This window comes from Ambystoma mexicanum, chromosome 11 (assembly GCF_040938575.1).
Source record: "Ambystoma mexicanum isolate Mex_15411 chromosome 11, UKY_AmexF1_1, whole genome shotgun sequence".
In the NCBI taxonomy this organism is placed as follows: Eukaryota; Metazoa; Chordata; class Amphibia; order Caudata; family Ambystomatidae; genus Ambystoma; species Ambystoma mexicanum.
In genome coordinates, this window is record NC_090934.1 from 1,276,376,394 (window position 1) to 1,276,391,410 (window position 15,017).

A 15,017-nucleotide genomic window follows, 5' to 3' on the forward strand; every position below is an offset into this window, starting at 1 on the left:
CGTCCTCCTTGAAGACGTTCTGCAGCTGGCATCCAGGGCAGACCCTGAACAGCTTTCCGGGCGTCGAGCTTCCCTTCTCCTGGGCCATGACCGGGCCTGAGAAACTTCTGGAGTCCTCCAAAAGCGTAGCTCGACGAAATCTTCACCCTTGAGGGGCGCAGACGAATCCGACACGGGTCCCCGTTGATCGGATGGAGTGTCGGTGGAGCTTGAGGCTCTTTTGACCGAAAAAACAAAGTTTTTGAGAAAAAACGTGAAAAAAATAGCACTAACGCTCGAGAGCAATAGCACGAGGATCCCAACACATGAACGTGCGGTAAAAATCTGAAGATGGCTGCCAGAGGCGGTGCTTAGGTAGAGGGCAGTCATTGGCTGTGGTCAGTATGACGCAGAGACCAGTGATTGGTTACTACTACGAAAGACAGATCAGAAACGAAACTGATACTGGTTTTTTCTTTACCGAGGATTCCCAGCCTGACGACGGGGAATATTCATGAGCATGTGAATCCATGCCAGACCCCATGCTGGAGAACAACAAAATCACAAACAAAGAAGACAAAATAATGATAAGACCTATATTTAAAAAAATATATTTTGTAGCAATAGAAGGGTGAACTCTTTCCATTTTCTCGCCTGACCCTGAATTATCCTGCCAATTAAGGGATCCACGAACATTAGGGGATCACAAACAAACTCACAAACGAACATGCAAGGAACATTAATCTTCAAATGTTTACTTTTCTTTAGACAGAACAAAATAATTTGTGACTTGCAGGATCAGCAGCATTCAAACCTTTATATATGTTTCAATACATCTTATACACTAAATAAAATAAAATGGTGTGCTTACTGGGCTGTTTTAGGAGGCAGTGTTGGGTGCTGGGCGGTCATATGTGTAGCAGTATGTTCTGTGGACTTGAAGGCCATTGGACAATAGTAACACTTGTGGAAGACTTCACAGTGTTTTTCCTGAATGTGGTCTTTCAGCATCCCCAATGTCATGAAGACAACGCTACAATGAATACACCTGCAAATAAAGAAGAGATTTGCATAGAAATTGATCAAAATAAATCAGAAGGTTGTGATTACAAAACAGAAAAGGTGTGACTATGTTAACCCTCTGAGGCTATGGGCAAGTCGGGTTTGCCTTCAGCACTACCGCAACAATGCGTACAATAATGTCTGCTCTTTTTACACTTGCGTCTAAAGGGGAAACATATGATGCTGGGCCCATGACCTCTCTGAGCGCTACATTGCCTACAACTAATGCTTCTTTGACAGGTCCCTGATATGGGGGCCGTCTGATCTTGGCAAATTGCAACCCCACGAAGGACAACCACATCCTTTAACCCTTTCGAGGTCGGTGGATAGAGTACCATTAAATGTGGAAATATTAACATCTGTTATTACAGCACTTTGAAGTCGGAGGAATTTGTCATGAAGCTCCACATGTAAGAACACACGTTTATAAATAAAGCTCACACCTCAACTTTACATAAGCTAGCTGCCAGTAATGATGTCCGAAACATCTTCACACACAGAGTTCAATGCTTATATTCCAAATCAGTGTCCTACAATTTGTATGGTTTCAGAAATCAGCTTGCATCCCCACCCTAAGAGCCCATAAATGGTCTGTTTGCCTAAGTTCTTTACATTCCATGCAAGGGTAATCCTGCGCAAGCAACCAACTGCCACCCAACCCATACCAGAAAATTCTGTTAGAAACAAGGGTAGGGGGGCGCTGTTGCGCTAGATGGCTGCCTGAATTGGAGCTCCGTGCTACGAGGCCCCTCTCGTCTGCAATATCTGCGTTGGTGTGCCTTCCAACCCTGCATTAACCGTGTGAGCAGACCTCTGCTAGACCCGGGCGGACACTGTCACAATCCTGTGCCCCGGGTCGGTTCTGATGTGGAGATCTGCCGTGTTGGAGGTGGACGGGTGCTGAGGCTGCGTGGCCCCGTCTCACCGCTCTGGCGCGGCTCGTCTTCGAGTGCCTCGGATTTGGGGCCTGCGGCGGGGGTGGGGCGCTGAGGCCGCGCTACACTCTCCTCTATTCCCACCGTCCACCTGCAACCCGCGACGGCCTGGGCGGAGGAGCCTGCCGCTTTCCCGGACCTGGTGGTCCATCACAGCTGTATGCGGCGCTCCGCGGTTCCTTCCGGGCAGCTCTCTGTTGTCCGGTCCCCGTTGGACCGGTTTACCTGCTGGGACCTGGTGGTCCATTGCAGCGCTGAGCACCCGCTCAGCTGCCTCTCCTGAGCAGCAATCTGCTGCCTCGGCGCCTCGTGAGCCCCGACGCCCACCTGGACCAGGAGGTCCTTTGGACTGCAAAGAGCCCCGCTCTGCTGCTCCTCCTGGGCAGCATACCGGAGCCCTGTGCCCGAGGAGCATAGATGCCTGCCTGGACCTGGAGGTCCCCTGCCACAGAGAGTGCTCCGCTCCGCTGCCCCCCCGGGCGGCGTGCCGACACCCGGGGGCCTGGGGCCCTGCTGCATGACTGCCCGACCCCAGAGCAGGCCCGGGGGTGCTCCCATCTCTGGACATTTGCAGTGAGTTTTGGGACTCCCTGCCTGTGCAGTCGGCCCGGCCCTGACGCCGCTTGTTCCTCCCTGGACTGCTTCCCGCCCTGAGACCCCTGCCGGGCCTGTACCCCCCCTCATTGCCAATTAAAGCGGCTGGCGCTGAGACTGTGCCTATTTTCCACGCTCCTGGGGGCTGGGGCCCTCGCCCCCCAACACATCCTGGTGCTCGTGGCCACGGTGGCATGGTCCCCTCTGGCGGTTGTCTGCACGCTCCACGCGCCTTGAGGCTTTGACATACCGGGCCTACCACTGGTTCGCCAGACTGGAGCCTCCCCCCAGCCAGCTCCTTAATAGCCTCCTTGGGGCATTCGGGTGGAGGCCCCTCTACAGACTCACGCTGGCCGTACCCTCAGCACACGCAAACCTTCAGGAGATACTGATCCCCTGCGGTCCTCGCTTGGATGGCTGCGGAGCCGGACCCTTCTACCAGGCTGCGTGGCGGTTGAACCCTCTGCTGCGGCTAGGCCCCTTGAGACCCAGGGGCCCCTGCCCGGGCTACATCTCTGCTGCCCGATCCCAGGTCCCTGCCTGACTCTTGTTCACCGGCAATCCCTGCACTGCGGTACTCCACCATCCCATTTTTTGGCGAATGAGGTGAACCTCCCAACCCTCCACACTACACCGGAGCACACAGATACTGCTCTTCTCAACACTGATGCAGCACTTGACCCGCCGGCTCCCGGTCTGCTCAGGGTCGCACTAAGATAATTTCATACTAGTAGTTTCACCTCGGTCGACTCAGAGTGCGCACATCGTTGCTGGCCCGGGTGGTTCTCCCCGGTTCCATTAGCAGGTAGTCTACCACAAGTCTACAAACGCACATTTAACTACCTAACTCCTCTACGTTTCAACTCTGTGAGCCCCTGGAACTCCTGGACAACCCAAACAGCTCAACCGACCCCCTCCGGCGACCCCCCCTTCTTTCTCGACTTGGTTCGGCTCATCTGTGCCCCTCCTGGGCCTCTGGGCCTGCTGTCCTTCTGGCGCCATGACTAAGGGAACGGGAAAGAAACAGAGCTCGATTAATATGTTCACAAAGGCCCTGTCGGGGGTGGTGTCAGAGCCTCCTGAACAGGAATCGTCCAGCCCATCGACCTCAGACCCCCCTGAATCTCAACAAATTATGGAATTCATTTGGGAGGGGTTCACTACGCTTCACAGTAAACTGGACAACATGAACGGCACCATATCCTCCATCAAGGCTCACATGGAGAGGACGGACGGCCGGGTGGCTGAGATCGAGACACGAGTGAGTACCACCGAGGATCATTTGGGCTCCCTCAGGGCAGAGATCTCTGCACTCTCTACCCATGTCACGGAGGTTGAGAAGAATGAGGACCTCGAGTCGCGCTCGAGGCGCAGCAACCTCTGCATTATCGGAATACCCAAAGATGGTATACGGGAACCTATGGAGGACTACGCCGAGCGCACTTTACTCACACTTCTTGATTCCCCAAAGCTCTCCCCACAGTTCGCGATCGAGAGAGCCCACCGAGACCTTACTGCGAAACCCAGGCCTGGCGCCCCCCACCCGACCGATCATAGCCAGATTACTGAATTTCCGCGATCGAGATGCCCTCCTTAGGGCAGCAAGAGCAAAGGGTGAACTCCTGTTGGGGGCCGCCAGGATACACTTATATCTGGACTTTTCGGTGGCAGTTCCATGGGAGCCTAAAACGTTTCTAGCGGTGAAGAGAAGACTACGGGACCTAGAGGTCAAATACTCTATGTTATACCCCGCCAAGCTGAGAATTGAACACTCCAACCAAGTGTACTTTCACAATCCTGGAGGAGGCTTCTAGGTTTATCAATGAACACTTTCCCGGTTGACCCCCATTCCTTTTCTCCGATTCACCCATTCGTCACTACTATACACCTCGGCTGATCACATACAGCCTGGGGCACCCTTTGGGTCTTGAAATGCGCAACTAACAAATTAACATGTGGCCTAACTCTCCTCTATGGCGCCCATCCACTACTATAGAGTTCCTTTACCGTATGTTGTTGAATCCAGTTACATGCCTTATGTGATTACTAGGGAGGCTCTGCTTCCCAACCTTGTGAATATTGCCTTCCCTTTGTTCGACCGTGCCTTCCCCGCCCTCAAAGGGTCCTGCCCGGGTTGTGCATGAGGTCACTACTAGGCACCATGTTTATCCTTCATGTGCCTCACGGTTCGGAGCATTACCGCCAGGCCAGTTCACAGGCCCCCCCTCCGGCGTTGATGCCACTGGTTTGGATTTGGTTGTTTGGGTTTGGGGTCACCATTCCTCTGTTTGGGGGAGGGATGTGAGAGGGGGGTGGGAAATGTTGGGTTGTACGTTAAAAAAGGCTTGGTATCCATGAGGAAGGTGGAGCATGGGGCAACATTGTCCCATTGTTGTTAGAAGACTGAGCAGACAGTGCACAGACCTTGGGGATCACTGCGTTGTTATCCTGTAATTACTGCTAAATATCTCTGATCTGTTGATTGAGGACAACTTAACACTCATGAGTTGGAATGTGTGAGGCCTGGGAAACTATAAAAAATTGAGACAATTACAGCTTCAGGCCGAACGACATGGGGCCCAAATTCTGTTTCTGCAAGAAATGCACGCCTGCACTGAGCACTGCGAAAAGTTTGCCAAAACATGGGGCCCTCAAAGGTACTTCACTAACTACTCCACCCAGAGCCATGGGGTCATGACCCTGATTCACAGGAGCCTTAAATTCACTTCCATATCCACACAGATTGACCCCCAGGGCAGATACGTGCTACTCCATGGTATCCTGCAGAATAACGAGGTGGTACTGTTAAATATTTATGGCCCCAACATCGACGACCCAGAGTTTTACTTGCTTCTCACGTCCCTCCTTGACAGTTTTCCGCTAATACCAATCCTTTGGGGAGGTGATTTTAACACAATATTCGATGAAGACCTAGACAGATCCGGCTCCAGACCACGCCAACTTTCCAGAGCAGCCTACACCACATTGTCATCTCTTCCCCGTCTTTCTTTGGTGGATGCATGGCGACTCCTTTACCCCATCTCCCGTTCCTACTCCTTCTATTCCTCGGTACACGACTCGTAATCTCGAATCGATAGATGGCTGGTGTCTGATATACTTATAAGGAATGTGTCCAGCCTCACGATCCTTCCCAGAACCCTCTCTGACCATTCACCAGTGACCATTACCCTCAGTTGGGGCCCAGATCGCGACCGGGTCAGACACTGGAGAATGAAACCCCACTCTCTCCTCGACCCTATCTTTAGTTCCGAGCTTGAGACTGCCATTGAGGAGTTTTTCGAAATTAACACTAATACAGTATCTTCGCAGGCCACCCTCTGGGAATCTTTTAAAGCATACATTAGAGGTATTGCTCTGTCCAAGGAAAACAGCATCCTTAAAACAGGGGAATCGCTGAAAGTGAAGCCGCGCTGTCCACACTCGAGGCCCAATGCTCGCTTCACCAAACTCCGGAACTCCTAGCATCAATCGGTGTGGAGCTCGACACATTCCGCTCTTTAGCGGACCGTGAGCTTAGGTTTCTGGACAGCCCAGGCCTTGCGAGGAAGTACGGTGAGGGCGAGCGCCCAGACCGCCTTCTGGCCAGACTTCTCCGCCGAGAGTTCAGTACCCCCCCATCCCCGGAGTGGAGAGACCCGATGGCTCCCTGGCCACGACACCACAAGAAATCAACTGCAAATTCCACTCCTTCGTTAGCGGAAATTGATTCCTACCTTGATAATCTCCCCCTCACGGCCCTCTCCCCTGAGCTCCCTCGAGAACCCATTCACCCTTCGAGGAACTCTCGAACGCCATTGACTCACTCTCATCAGGCAAATCCCCTGGCTCCGACGGCATCCCCGTTGAATTTTACAAACACTTTAAATCTCTCCTCCTTCCTCACTTGATGGCCCTTTGGGAGGAATCGGTAGGGGCGGGCCGGCTCCCCCCCTCGCTCCGTGAAGCCACGATAACCGTCTTGCTGAAACCCGATAAACCCCCCACACATTGCAGCTCCCACCGCCCACTCTCACTTAACAGTGATGTCAAACTCTATGCCTAACTTTTAGCCCTATGCCTTTTTCCCTACAAGCCATATATTATCCATCCAGATCAAGCAGGATTTATCCCGGGACGCTCCACCTCCCTGAACTTAAGACGCCTCTTTAACATTATAAGCAGAATTAACCCAAGCATCCACGAAGTAGCCGTGACACTTGATATGCAAAAAGCTTTTGACTCTGTCTCATGGAAATATCTCTGGCGGGTACTTGAAAAATGCAAATTCGGCCCCTGCTTCCTCTCCTGGGTCAAACTGCTGTATTCCAGTCCAGTAGATAGGGTCCGTACCGAAGATCGGTGTTCCCCCCTTTTTCCAATAGCTAGGGGAACAAGACAGGGCTGTCCCTTCTCCCCCCTGGTCTTTGCCATTGCATTGGAGCCATTCACAGACATGCTTCGTCAATCCCATGCACACAGGGGCCTACGTACTGCTGGTCAATCAGACATAGTGTCCCTATATGCGGATGATGCCCTTCTTTTCATTTGTTCTCCCGATACTAACCTGGCACTGATATTGGAAGACACCATCCTTTTCGGGCGCATCTCCGGCCTCAAAGTGAAGTGTTCTAAATCCACCCTGTTCCCGCTCACTGCCTGCACACACCCCCCTCCCGACACCCTAGGATTCCCTTGGGCCCAATCAAACTTCACCTACCTAGGTATAGTGGTGTCTCGTCACTTCGAACGTGTGCTCGAGGAGAACTATCAAAAATACCTTACAAGCCTCACAACAAAGTCACTGGGTTGGGGCAAACTCCTGATCTCTCTTGCGGGCAGGGTAGGGGTGCTGAAGGTGGTGGTACTACCCCAGCTTCTATACAGATTCACCAACATCCCCCTGTGGCCGGGCAGCAGGTTCTTCCAGGCGTTGACTCGTATCCTCAACACTTTCCTTTGGCACTCAGGTGCGGTCCGGCTCAAACTCAAAACCTTGGCCAGCTGACTACAAATGTCTATTAACTGCCAGCCAATGCTCAGCTATTCTCGCCTGTATTAGTAAATTTGTATCTAGGTTGCCTGTTTTAGTAATTTGCTTCTAGCCTGCCTGTATCTGTCCACTAGCCCACCCACTCTTGCCTGTTCTTAGCAAATTCGTATTTAGGTTTGCTTTAGTAAAATTGCATTTAGGTTGCCTGTATCTGTCCACTAGCCACCAGCCCACCATTTCTTGTCTGTTCTAAGCAAATTCGCATTTAGGTTTGCTTTAGTAAAGTTGCATTTAGGTTGCCTGTATCTGTCCGTTAGCCTCCAGCCTACCCATTCTTGCCTGTTTTAGTAAACTCGTATTTAGGTTGCCTGCTTTAGCAATCTGCCTTTAGGTTGCCTGCATCTATCCACTAGCCACCAACCCACCAATTTTTGCCTGTTTTAGTAAATCGGCACTTAGGCTGCCTGTACATGCCCTACAGCTATCAGACAGTGCTCAGCTAGCTTTGCCTGTACGATCAAAGTTTAGGTTGCCAGCATTCCAAGCCACCTACACAGGTTTACTATGTATATACCACTATTCTACACAGAACTATCCTCTATTTGACCACCCTTCACAACATGACTTTATCCCATCCACAGAACCAGCTACCTCACAGTAGTGTACCCCTGGAGCAAGCCAATATGGCCACTAAACCTTGCAGCCTCCAACAGCGAAACCTAAGACTCCGCGCCAGACTCCCAAGAATTTATGACCCTCTATCTAATGCCCAATCCGCCTCCAACCACAATAGGCACCCCATACGTACCACCAACACTCCTTCACACATAGATAACATTGGCCAACACCGACTACAACTCAACAGCCAAATCTTTAGAGAATCCACCTCCCCCCCAAAATGCCAACACAAAGTCCAACCACTCTCTGCCCCAGCTAACATACCTGGAATAAAAGGTGCCTTAATAAACGCCCGTTCCATGGTAGCCCATGCCACCGAAATAGCGGACATTATCCAAAACGAGAACTTAGATCTCCTGGCCATCACGGAATCCTGGCTCCATCCTGCAGCAGGACCAGCCATCATGCTAGCCATCCCAGATAAGTACACTCTTATAAGCATGGATCGCATCACGTCTAGAGGCGGTGGCCTTGCTATAATTGTCAAAAATAATCTAGCCCTAAGACTCTCCTCACCCCATAATACCAACTCCTGTGAATCCCTCACAGCTAAACTTATCATTGCCAACAGTAAAACCTTCACCATCCATCTGATCTACCGACCGCCAGGCCCCCTAGGTTCCTTTGAGGAAGACTTCATGAACCTATTATCTGACAACTTAAAAAACTCTACTCAATGCCTCATCCTTGGCGACTTCAATCTCGGATTCAATGACCCACGTGACCCCAATGCCCTATAAAATTAACAGCACCCTTGAGGAACTAGGATTTAATCAAAAGATTACACATCCCACACATATCAAAGGAAGGACCCTCGATTGGATTGCTGAACATAATTGTCCAACTACTATCACTTCCATAATGCCTCAGTTATGGGCTGACCACCACATGGTATCCTTCACCCTAGAAGCCACCACACCCATGAACAACAGCATCCTAGCTCCCACCGCACCTAGCAGAAAAAAAAAAAAATATTACACCTGAAAATCTTATCCCCCTCATTCTCCACACCTTAAACTCCATCTCAGATCAGTCTGACCCTGCCTCCATGGTAGAATAATACAATGAAATGATGCTTGCCTCTCTGGACGCCATTGCACCACTGAAAATTAGGAAGAGCAAACCCCGCCAACACCTAAATACCTGGCTTACACCCCTACTGAAAGACATCTGACAAAGGAAACGCCTAAGTGAAAAAACTTGGAGATCGGACCCCTCAGACATCAATAAAAATAGCCTGAAGAAATTAGCTACTCTCTACAAAAAAGAAATCATCCTTGCGAAACAAACATCCTACAACACCCGGATCACTCAAGCCAAATCCAACACCAAAGAATTGTTTGCCATCCTAAAGGAAGTAGAATCCCCCATCCAAGCCCCCGATTTCTGCCTTAAGGACAAGAACTGGTGCACAGGTATACAAAATGCCCTTGCCAATAAGATTACAATGCTACAAACTAAGATTAATAACAAAAAAGCTTCCATAACTGTCCCAAATACTGTCAACATAGGCACCCTATCCACGGCGACTACTAACTCATTACCAACTCTAAAATCCACTCCTCCACCACCCACATTGGACATCCCTCCCTTCTACTTTCGCAAAGTCTCCACTAAAGAAGTCGAGAAAGTCATCCTCACTCTTAAACCCTCCAACTGCCAGGGTGACCCATGCCCTGCCCAAATCATAAAATATGCCGCCCGTGAACTCTCACCCTTCATTACTAAACTCATAAACGCCTCTTTCACATCAGGTACCATACCTAGTAACCTAAAACAATCCTGGGTCCTCCCTCTCCTCAAAAAACAAACTCTGGACCCCTCCATCCAAACCAACTACTGCCCCATAACCACTGTGCCGTTCCTACTGAACATCTTAGATAAAGTAGCCTACCTACAAATTCAGCACCACCTGGAACTAAACCACCTCCTAGGAGTTCGACAGTCTGGCTTCAGACTACAGCATGGTACGGAGACTGCACTCCTAGACCTTAAAGCACAAATAGACACACTAAGAGATAAAGGCATGACTTCACTCCTACTACTCCTTGACCTCTCTGCCACATTCGATCTGGTTGACCATGGAATACTCTGCAAACACCTGGTCACGGCAGCCTGCTTTTCCCATGAAGCAGTCGCATGGATCCAGTCCTTCCTAAATAACAGGACAATGCGAGTTTTCTCTCCCCTAGCAGCTGCAGACCCTGCACCCATTTAATGCGGCGTACTCCAAGGATCATGTGTACCTCCTACCCTTTCCAATATTTTCACAAAGCCCCTTTTCGATGATCTTGACGGTCTAGGTATCACCTACACTAACTATGCAGATGATACACAGATCCTCATCCCGTCGACGGGAGATTATGAAAAGGATTTGGCCTTTGTGAATAGAATCTATCTCATCATCCACGAATGGATGCCATCTCACGGACTATTCCTGAATGATGACAAAAATGAACTCCTCATTCTAGGCACCCCCTCCAACATCAAAAAAACTAGCCCCCAATTATGACTCCTTCATAATTGACAACAATGTCATTACTGTGGCCAAAGTAGTCAAAACACTTGGCTTCTACATAGACTCCACGCTTACCTTTGGTAAACAAGTGAGTGCCATGGCCTCAGCCACTTGCGACACCTGCAAGTTAATTAGAGCAGCTACGCCTTTTCTCTCACCTAATAACTGCGTCACCCTAGAAAGGGCACTAATCCTGTCGAAGCTAGATTACTGCAACACCCTCTACATAGGTAGCAACAAATACATCACAGCCAAAATACAGACACTTCAAAACAATGCCCTGAGAGCTGCCCTAAACTTCCCTAAAAACGCTCATATATCAGACCTTAGGAGATCCACTAACTGGCTCTCCACAAAAGACAAAATCCTCCTTAAAACAGCATCTCTTACACACAAATGTCTTAACCACGCAGCCCCGCAATACCTTATAGCCAGATTCACCAGTCAAACAGCCTCTCACCCCCTAAGAAAAGCTAACTCCAACCCCTTGTTAGTACCCAGATTTAAACTCACCAGATCTGGTGGGAGCAGTTTCGCTGTTAAAGCAGCACAGTATTGGAACTCTCTTCCCCCTGCTCTAAGGGAAGATCTCCCCTACCGGCAATTCCGATCCAATCTGACTCAATGGCTAAAAGAACATGATGCCTAACCTTCCCCCGCTGACACCTAGGATCTTATGTATATTTTGTATATCTGTTTTGCTTTATTTATATGTCACACGTGCATTCTTGTAAATTTACTGTATATACATCTGCGATTCTTTGACTAAACATGTCTAAAGCCTTGTAACTGTAGCTGTACCTCCATGTTTAATATGTAACCTGTAACCTAAGTTGAACAACCCTCTTTTTGGCTTCGTGCCCGAATACCCTTGGGTCTGGTGCGCAATACAAATAATAAAACAAACAAACAAACCCCAAGGGAGGTTGGCGGCTTCGGTGCACCCGATTTCCTCAAGTACTGGCTAGTAGCACAACTCCAAAACACATCATACTGGTTCAACGCATCAGATCTCCCACCCCATGTCAGACTCGAGAGGCTACCGGTCAGTGACCGTGATGACCGTTCCCGGATTGTCACACCCACACTGATGGTATCGGAGTCACTCGACCCAGTGGCCTGTACGTCTTTGGCCATCTCAAAAACTTGGAAGCTACTAGAATCTCCCACCCATTTCATGGCAACCTACCACTCTGGAACTTCCTCCCGGGGGTCCCACACGTACCTCTCCTTATTGTTCGCTGATGGGCAGAGGCTGGCTTTGAGCTACTCTGCGATGTCTTTGCACAAGGCAATTTCGTGGACTGTCCTCCCATTGTCCCTTAGGCGGAGACCATCCGTCTGGCTCCAGTACTCATCCCTCCGGAGAACCTTTAAACACAAATACCCTAGCTTCCCAGCAATACCACCAGACAAGCTCATAGTCACGGAGTTAACTTCCCCCATTCCCATGAGGGGCAAAGTTTCCAGACTCTATACTCTATTGCAGTCCAGAGCTGTCCCGCCACTCACTAAATTGAGACAAGCTTGGGAGAACGACCTTGGGCTGGAGATGACGGACGAGCTATGGGCCCAAATGTGTGCTCGCATTCATGGGGTATCCTACAATTCCTGATTCAAGTTGATCCAATTCAAGGTTCTTCATAGATACCACTACACCCCGAATAGACTGCACCATATTTCGAACGACCTGTTCCCTGGCTGCCCTAGGCGTGGCTCCGAAAATGCTGGCTATATCCACATGATCTGGTCCTGCTCGCGCCTCGCCCAATTCTGGAGCGCAGTATGCTTAACCATGTCGGATATGCTCGAAGTCCCTATCACTCCATCCCCTATGAGATGTCCCTTCCATGAACTCCCTGAACTCCACCGAGACTCCAAAAAAGTAGCTGGTCTTTGCATGCTACTCGCAGTACGCTCCATATTACTCTGCTGGCTTTGGCCTACCACACCTACCCACGCACAATGGCTCAGGGCGGTTACATGGGCCTCAGATACTGAAGAATCCTGGGCCGTACAACAGCCAACCCACTCAAGGCCCAGAGACGTTTGGTCAAAGTTTTGGTCATATATGTCTCCCACCGACACTGTTTCAGACACTTCATCTCCAGCCCTCTCCCCCTACCATTCCCCTTCCGCCTCCTGAACAGCTCCCCCTCTGCCCCATGCCCACCCTTGCACACCTCTGATGTTGTTTATACTGGTTTTGATTCTGCATTATATGTCTGTATTATTTGCACTGCTCTGATTGTATTTGCCTTGTATACTACTCACCACCTGTTCTTGTGTTGCCAAGCCAAATAAATAAAAGTTTTAAAAAAAAAAGAAACAAGGGTAAGCATGCTAGAACTAACAGGCTCTGCACTCTGCATTCAAAGCAAGTGATAGCCCAGCTTCCACTGCTGTGCTCTAGTCATAAACAAATGATTATGCAGTCCTTAGCAAGAGATGAAAGATCCGTGATGAACCGTTTAAAATCTGTTTTAACATGCACAAGGAATACATAGTGCCAAGACAGCTACATTATTCATCCAGCAGATATGGCTGCTGGTAGGACACCCCCATTTTTTAAAAAGTGATGGGATACAACACATTTCTAAAATTTAAATGCAATCCTAGTCCTCACTACTGTGATATATTTTTTGAAAATGCATGCTGCTTTACATGCATTATTCATTAAGGATGACTTGCTTTATGTGGATTTTCTCTTGTAAATGACTTAGATTTGAGACAGAACCAACCTGAACCCAACTTTGCGGGAATAATGTAGGCAATTCTCTTTCACATGGGTTTGGAAATATGCAGAACGACATAAAGCTCCACACTCTGGGCAGCAATATGGAGATTTATGGGCATGTATCCTCTGGTGAGCTGCATAACTGCACTTGTTGGGAAGCATCATTTGACAAACTTGGCAAGTCTGCAGAGGAAAAAAGAATAAAGTAAACATCCTTTGTTGAGAATTATAATACAAACTCCTAGGTCCAACTGAAGTAGTCAATTGCAATTAGACCCTAAAATCGACACACGTGTTCATATACACCCTCCTTCCTACATCATCATTTTCACTATGGGACTCAGCTTCAATCAAAGACGCAGCAATATCTGTTACAGAAATAGATAAGATAATAATGTATTTCTTGAACGTGGATTAGTGATCTGAGGGTGTGGACCGAACAACCTCTGATAAAGGCTAAAATTCAAAGATGGCTTCCACATGCACAGACCTCCCAATGATTACAAAATTATGGAATTCCCTGTTTGCAGGAAAACAATTAACAGGCACAGTTGACAAACCAGGTGTGGGGAAAGTATTCACTATTGCACTGACATGGTGTAATAATCTGTGACATTGGATCTACAATATATCTGTAATGATAAATTCATACATGTACTCAAGTTTGAAAACATTTCTCCACGTACTGCCAGAACTGAGCTAAGATCATATTGTGGTTAGAATCATAGGACCCTGCGACAGTCAGATAGTGTTTGCAAAATTCCATCTATAATCACTTGCTGCCAGGCAAATACAAAGAAAAGAAACATCCACTGTATATGTGAAGGTGTTGATTTGTCATCTAATATCTAGTCTAAACATCTGTTTTATGTGCTGCATAGCATGTGTCAAAGACTCATCTTAGACTTGAGGAATGGATTGGAGAGCCCACTGAGGTGGGTCAGGGACCACCACACACTATGTGAAGTGGTCCTGAAAGATGTATTTGAAGACTCCACCCGTCCATCCCTAGCTTTATCAGACGACTTTAGCAGCTCAGAGGAAATCAAGTGTGTTAGCATGACACCCCCCCTACGAATTCCCCAAGGGTTTTCTGTTGGCCTTAAATGAGAAGTGCCCAGCTTTCCTCAAGATTATTTGCTGAAGCAATGACCCTGAAATAATATAGGAGGCATTTGGGATTAGTGGTTCAGAAAACAACATTCGTAACAAACACCAAAAATGTGGCATGTTTTGCCCAGTGGCCTACAAACCCGCACCAGAGTGTGTCTGTGGAGCATCAGCAAGTAGCAACGGTTTGCACAGAGACATTCTGCGGCAGTTATGGAGAGCACTTGCCTGCACAAACCCAGACCGCACCTGTGTGAAGAAAGAGATTCCTGGCACACCTGTTGCAAAAAGCAAGGAACTTCAGGAGCTGCACCGCATTCAAAACCCTGGCCAAAACATACGTAAATCTGAATAGTTACAGCTGGTGGGTAGCCCGGTGAGCTCATTTAAACAGTTGGTAGCTCAGCGAGTATA

General features: G+C 48.9%; 1 protein-coding gene across 2 annotated transcripts in view; it reads right to left on the reverse strand.

The window, feature by feature from the left end:
* The window catches only part of ZNF592 (zinc finger protein 592), an 887,418-nt gene that overhangs the window by 489,089 nt on the left and 383,312 nt on the right, over nt 1-15,017 (reverse strand). For both annotated transcript variants that reach the window (XM_069624753.1, XM_069624752.1), the window contains 2 exons: nt 13,498-13,676; nt 851-1,027 (listed from right to left, as the gene is read on the reverse strand). In XM_069624753.1, coding sequence (XP_069480854.1) covers nt 851-1,027; nt 13,498-13,676 — 356 coding nt within the window. The remainder of the gene's footprint in view (nt 1-850; nt 1,028-13,497; nt 13,677-15,017) is intronic.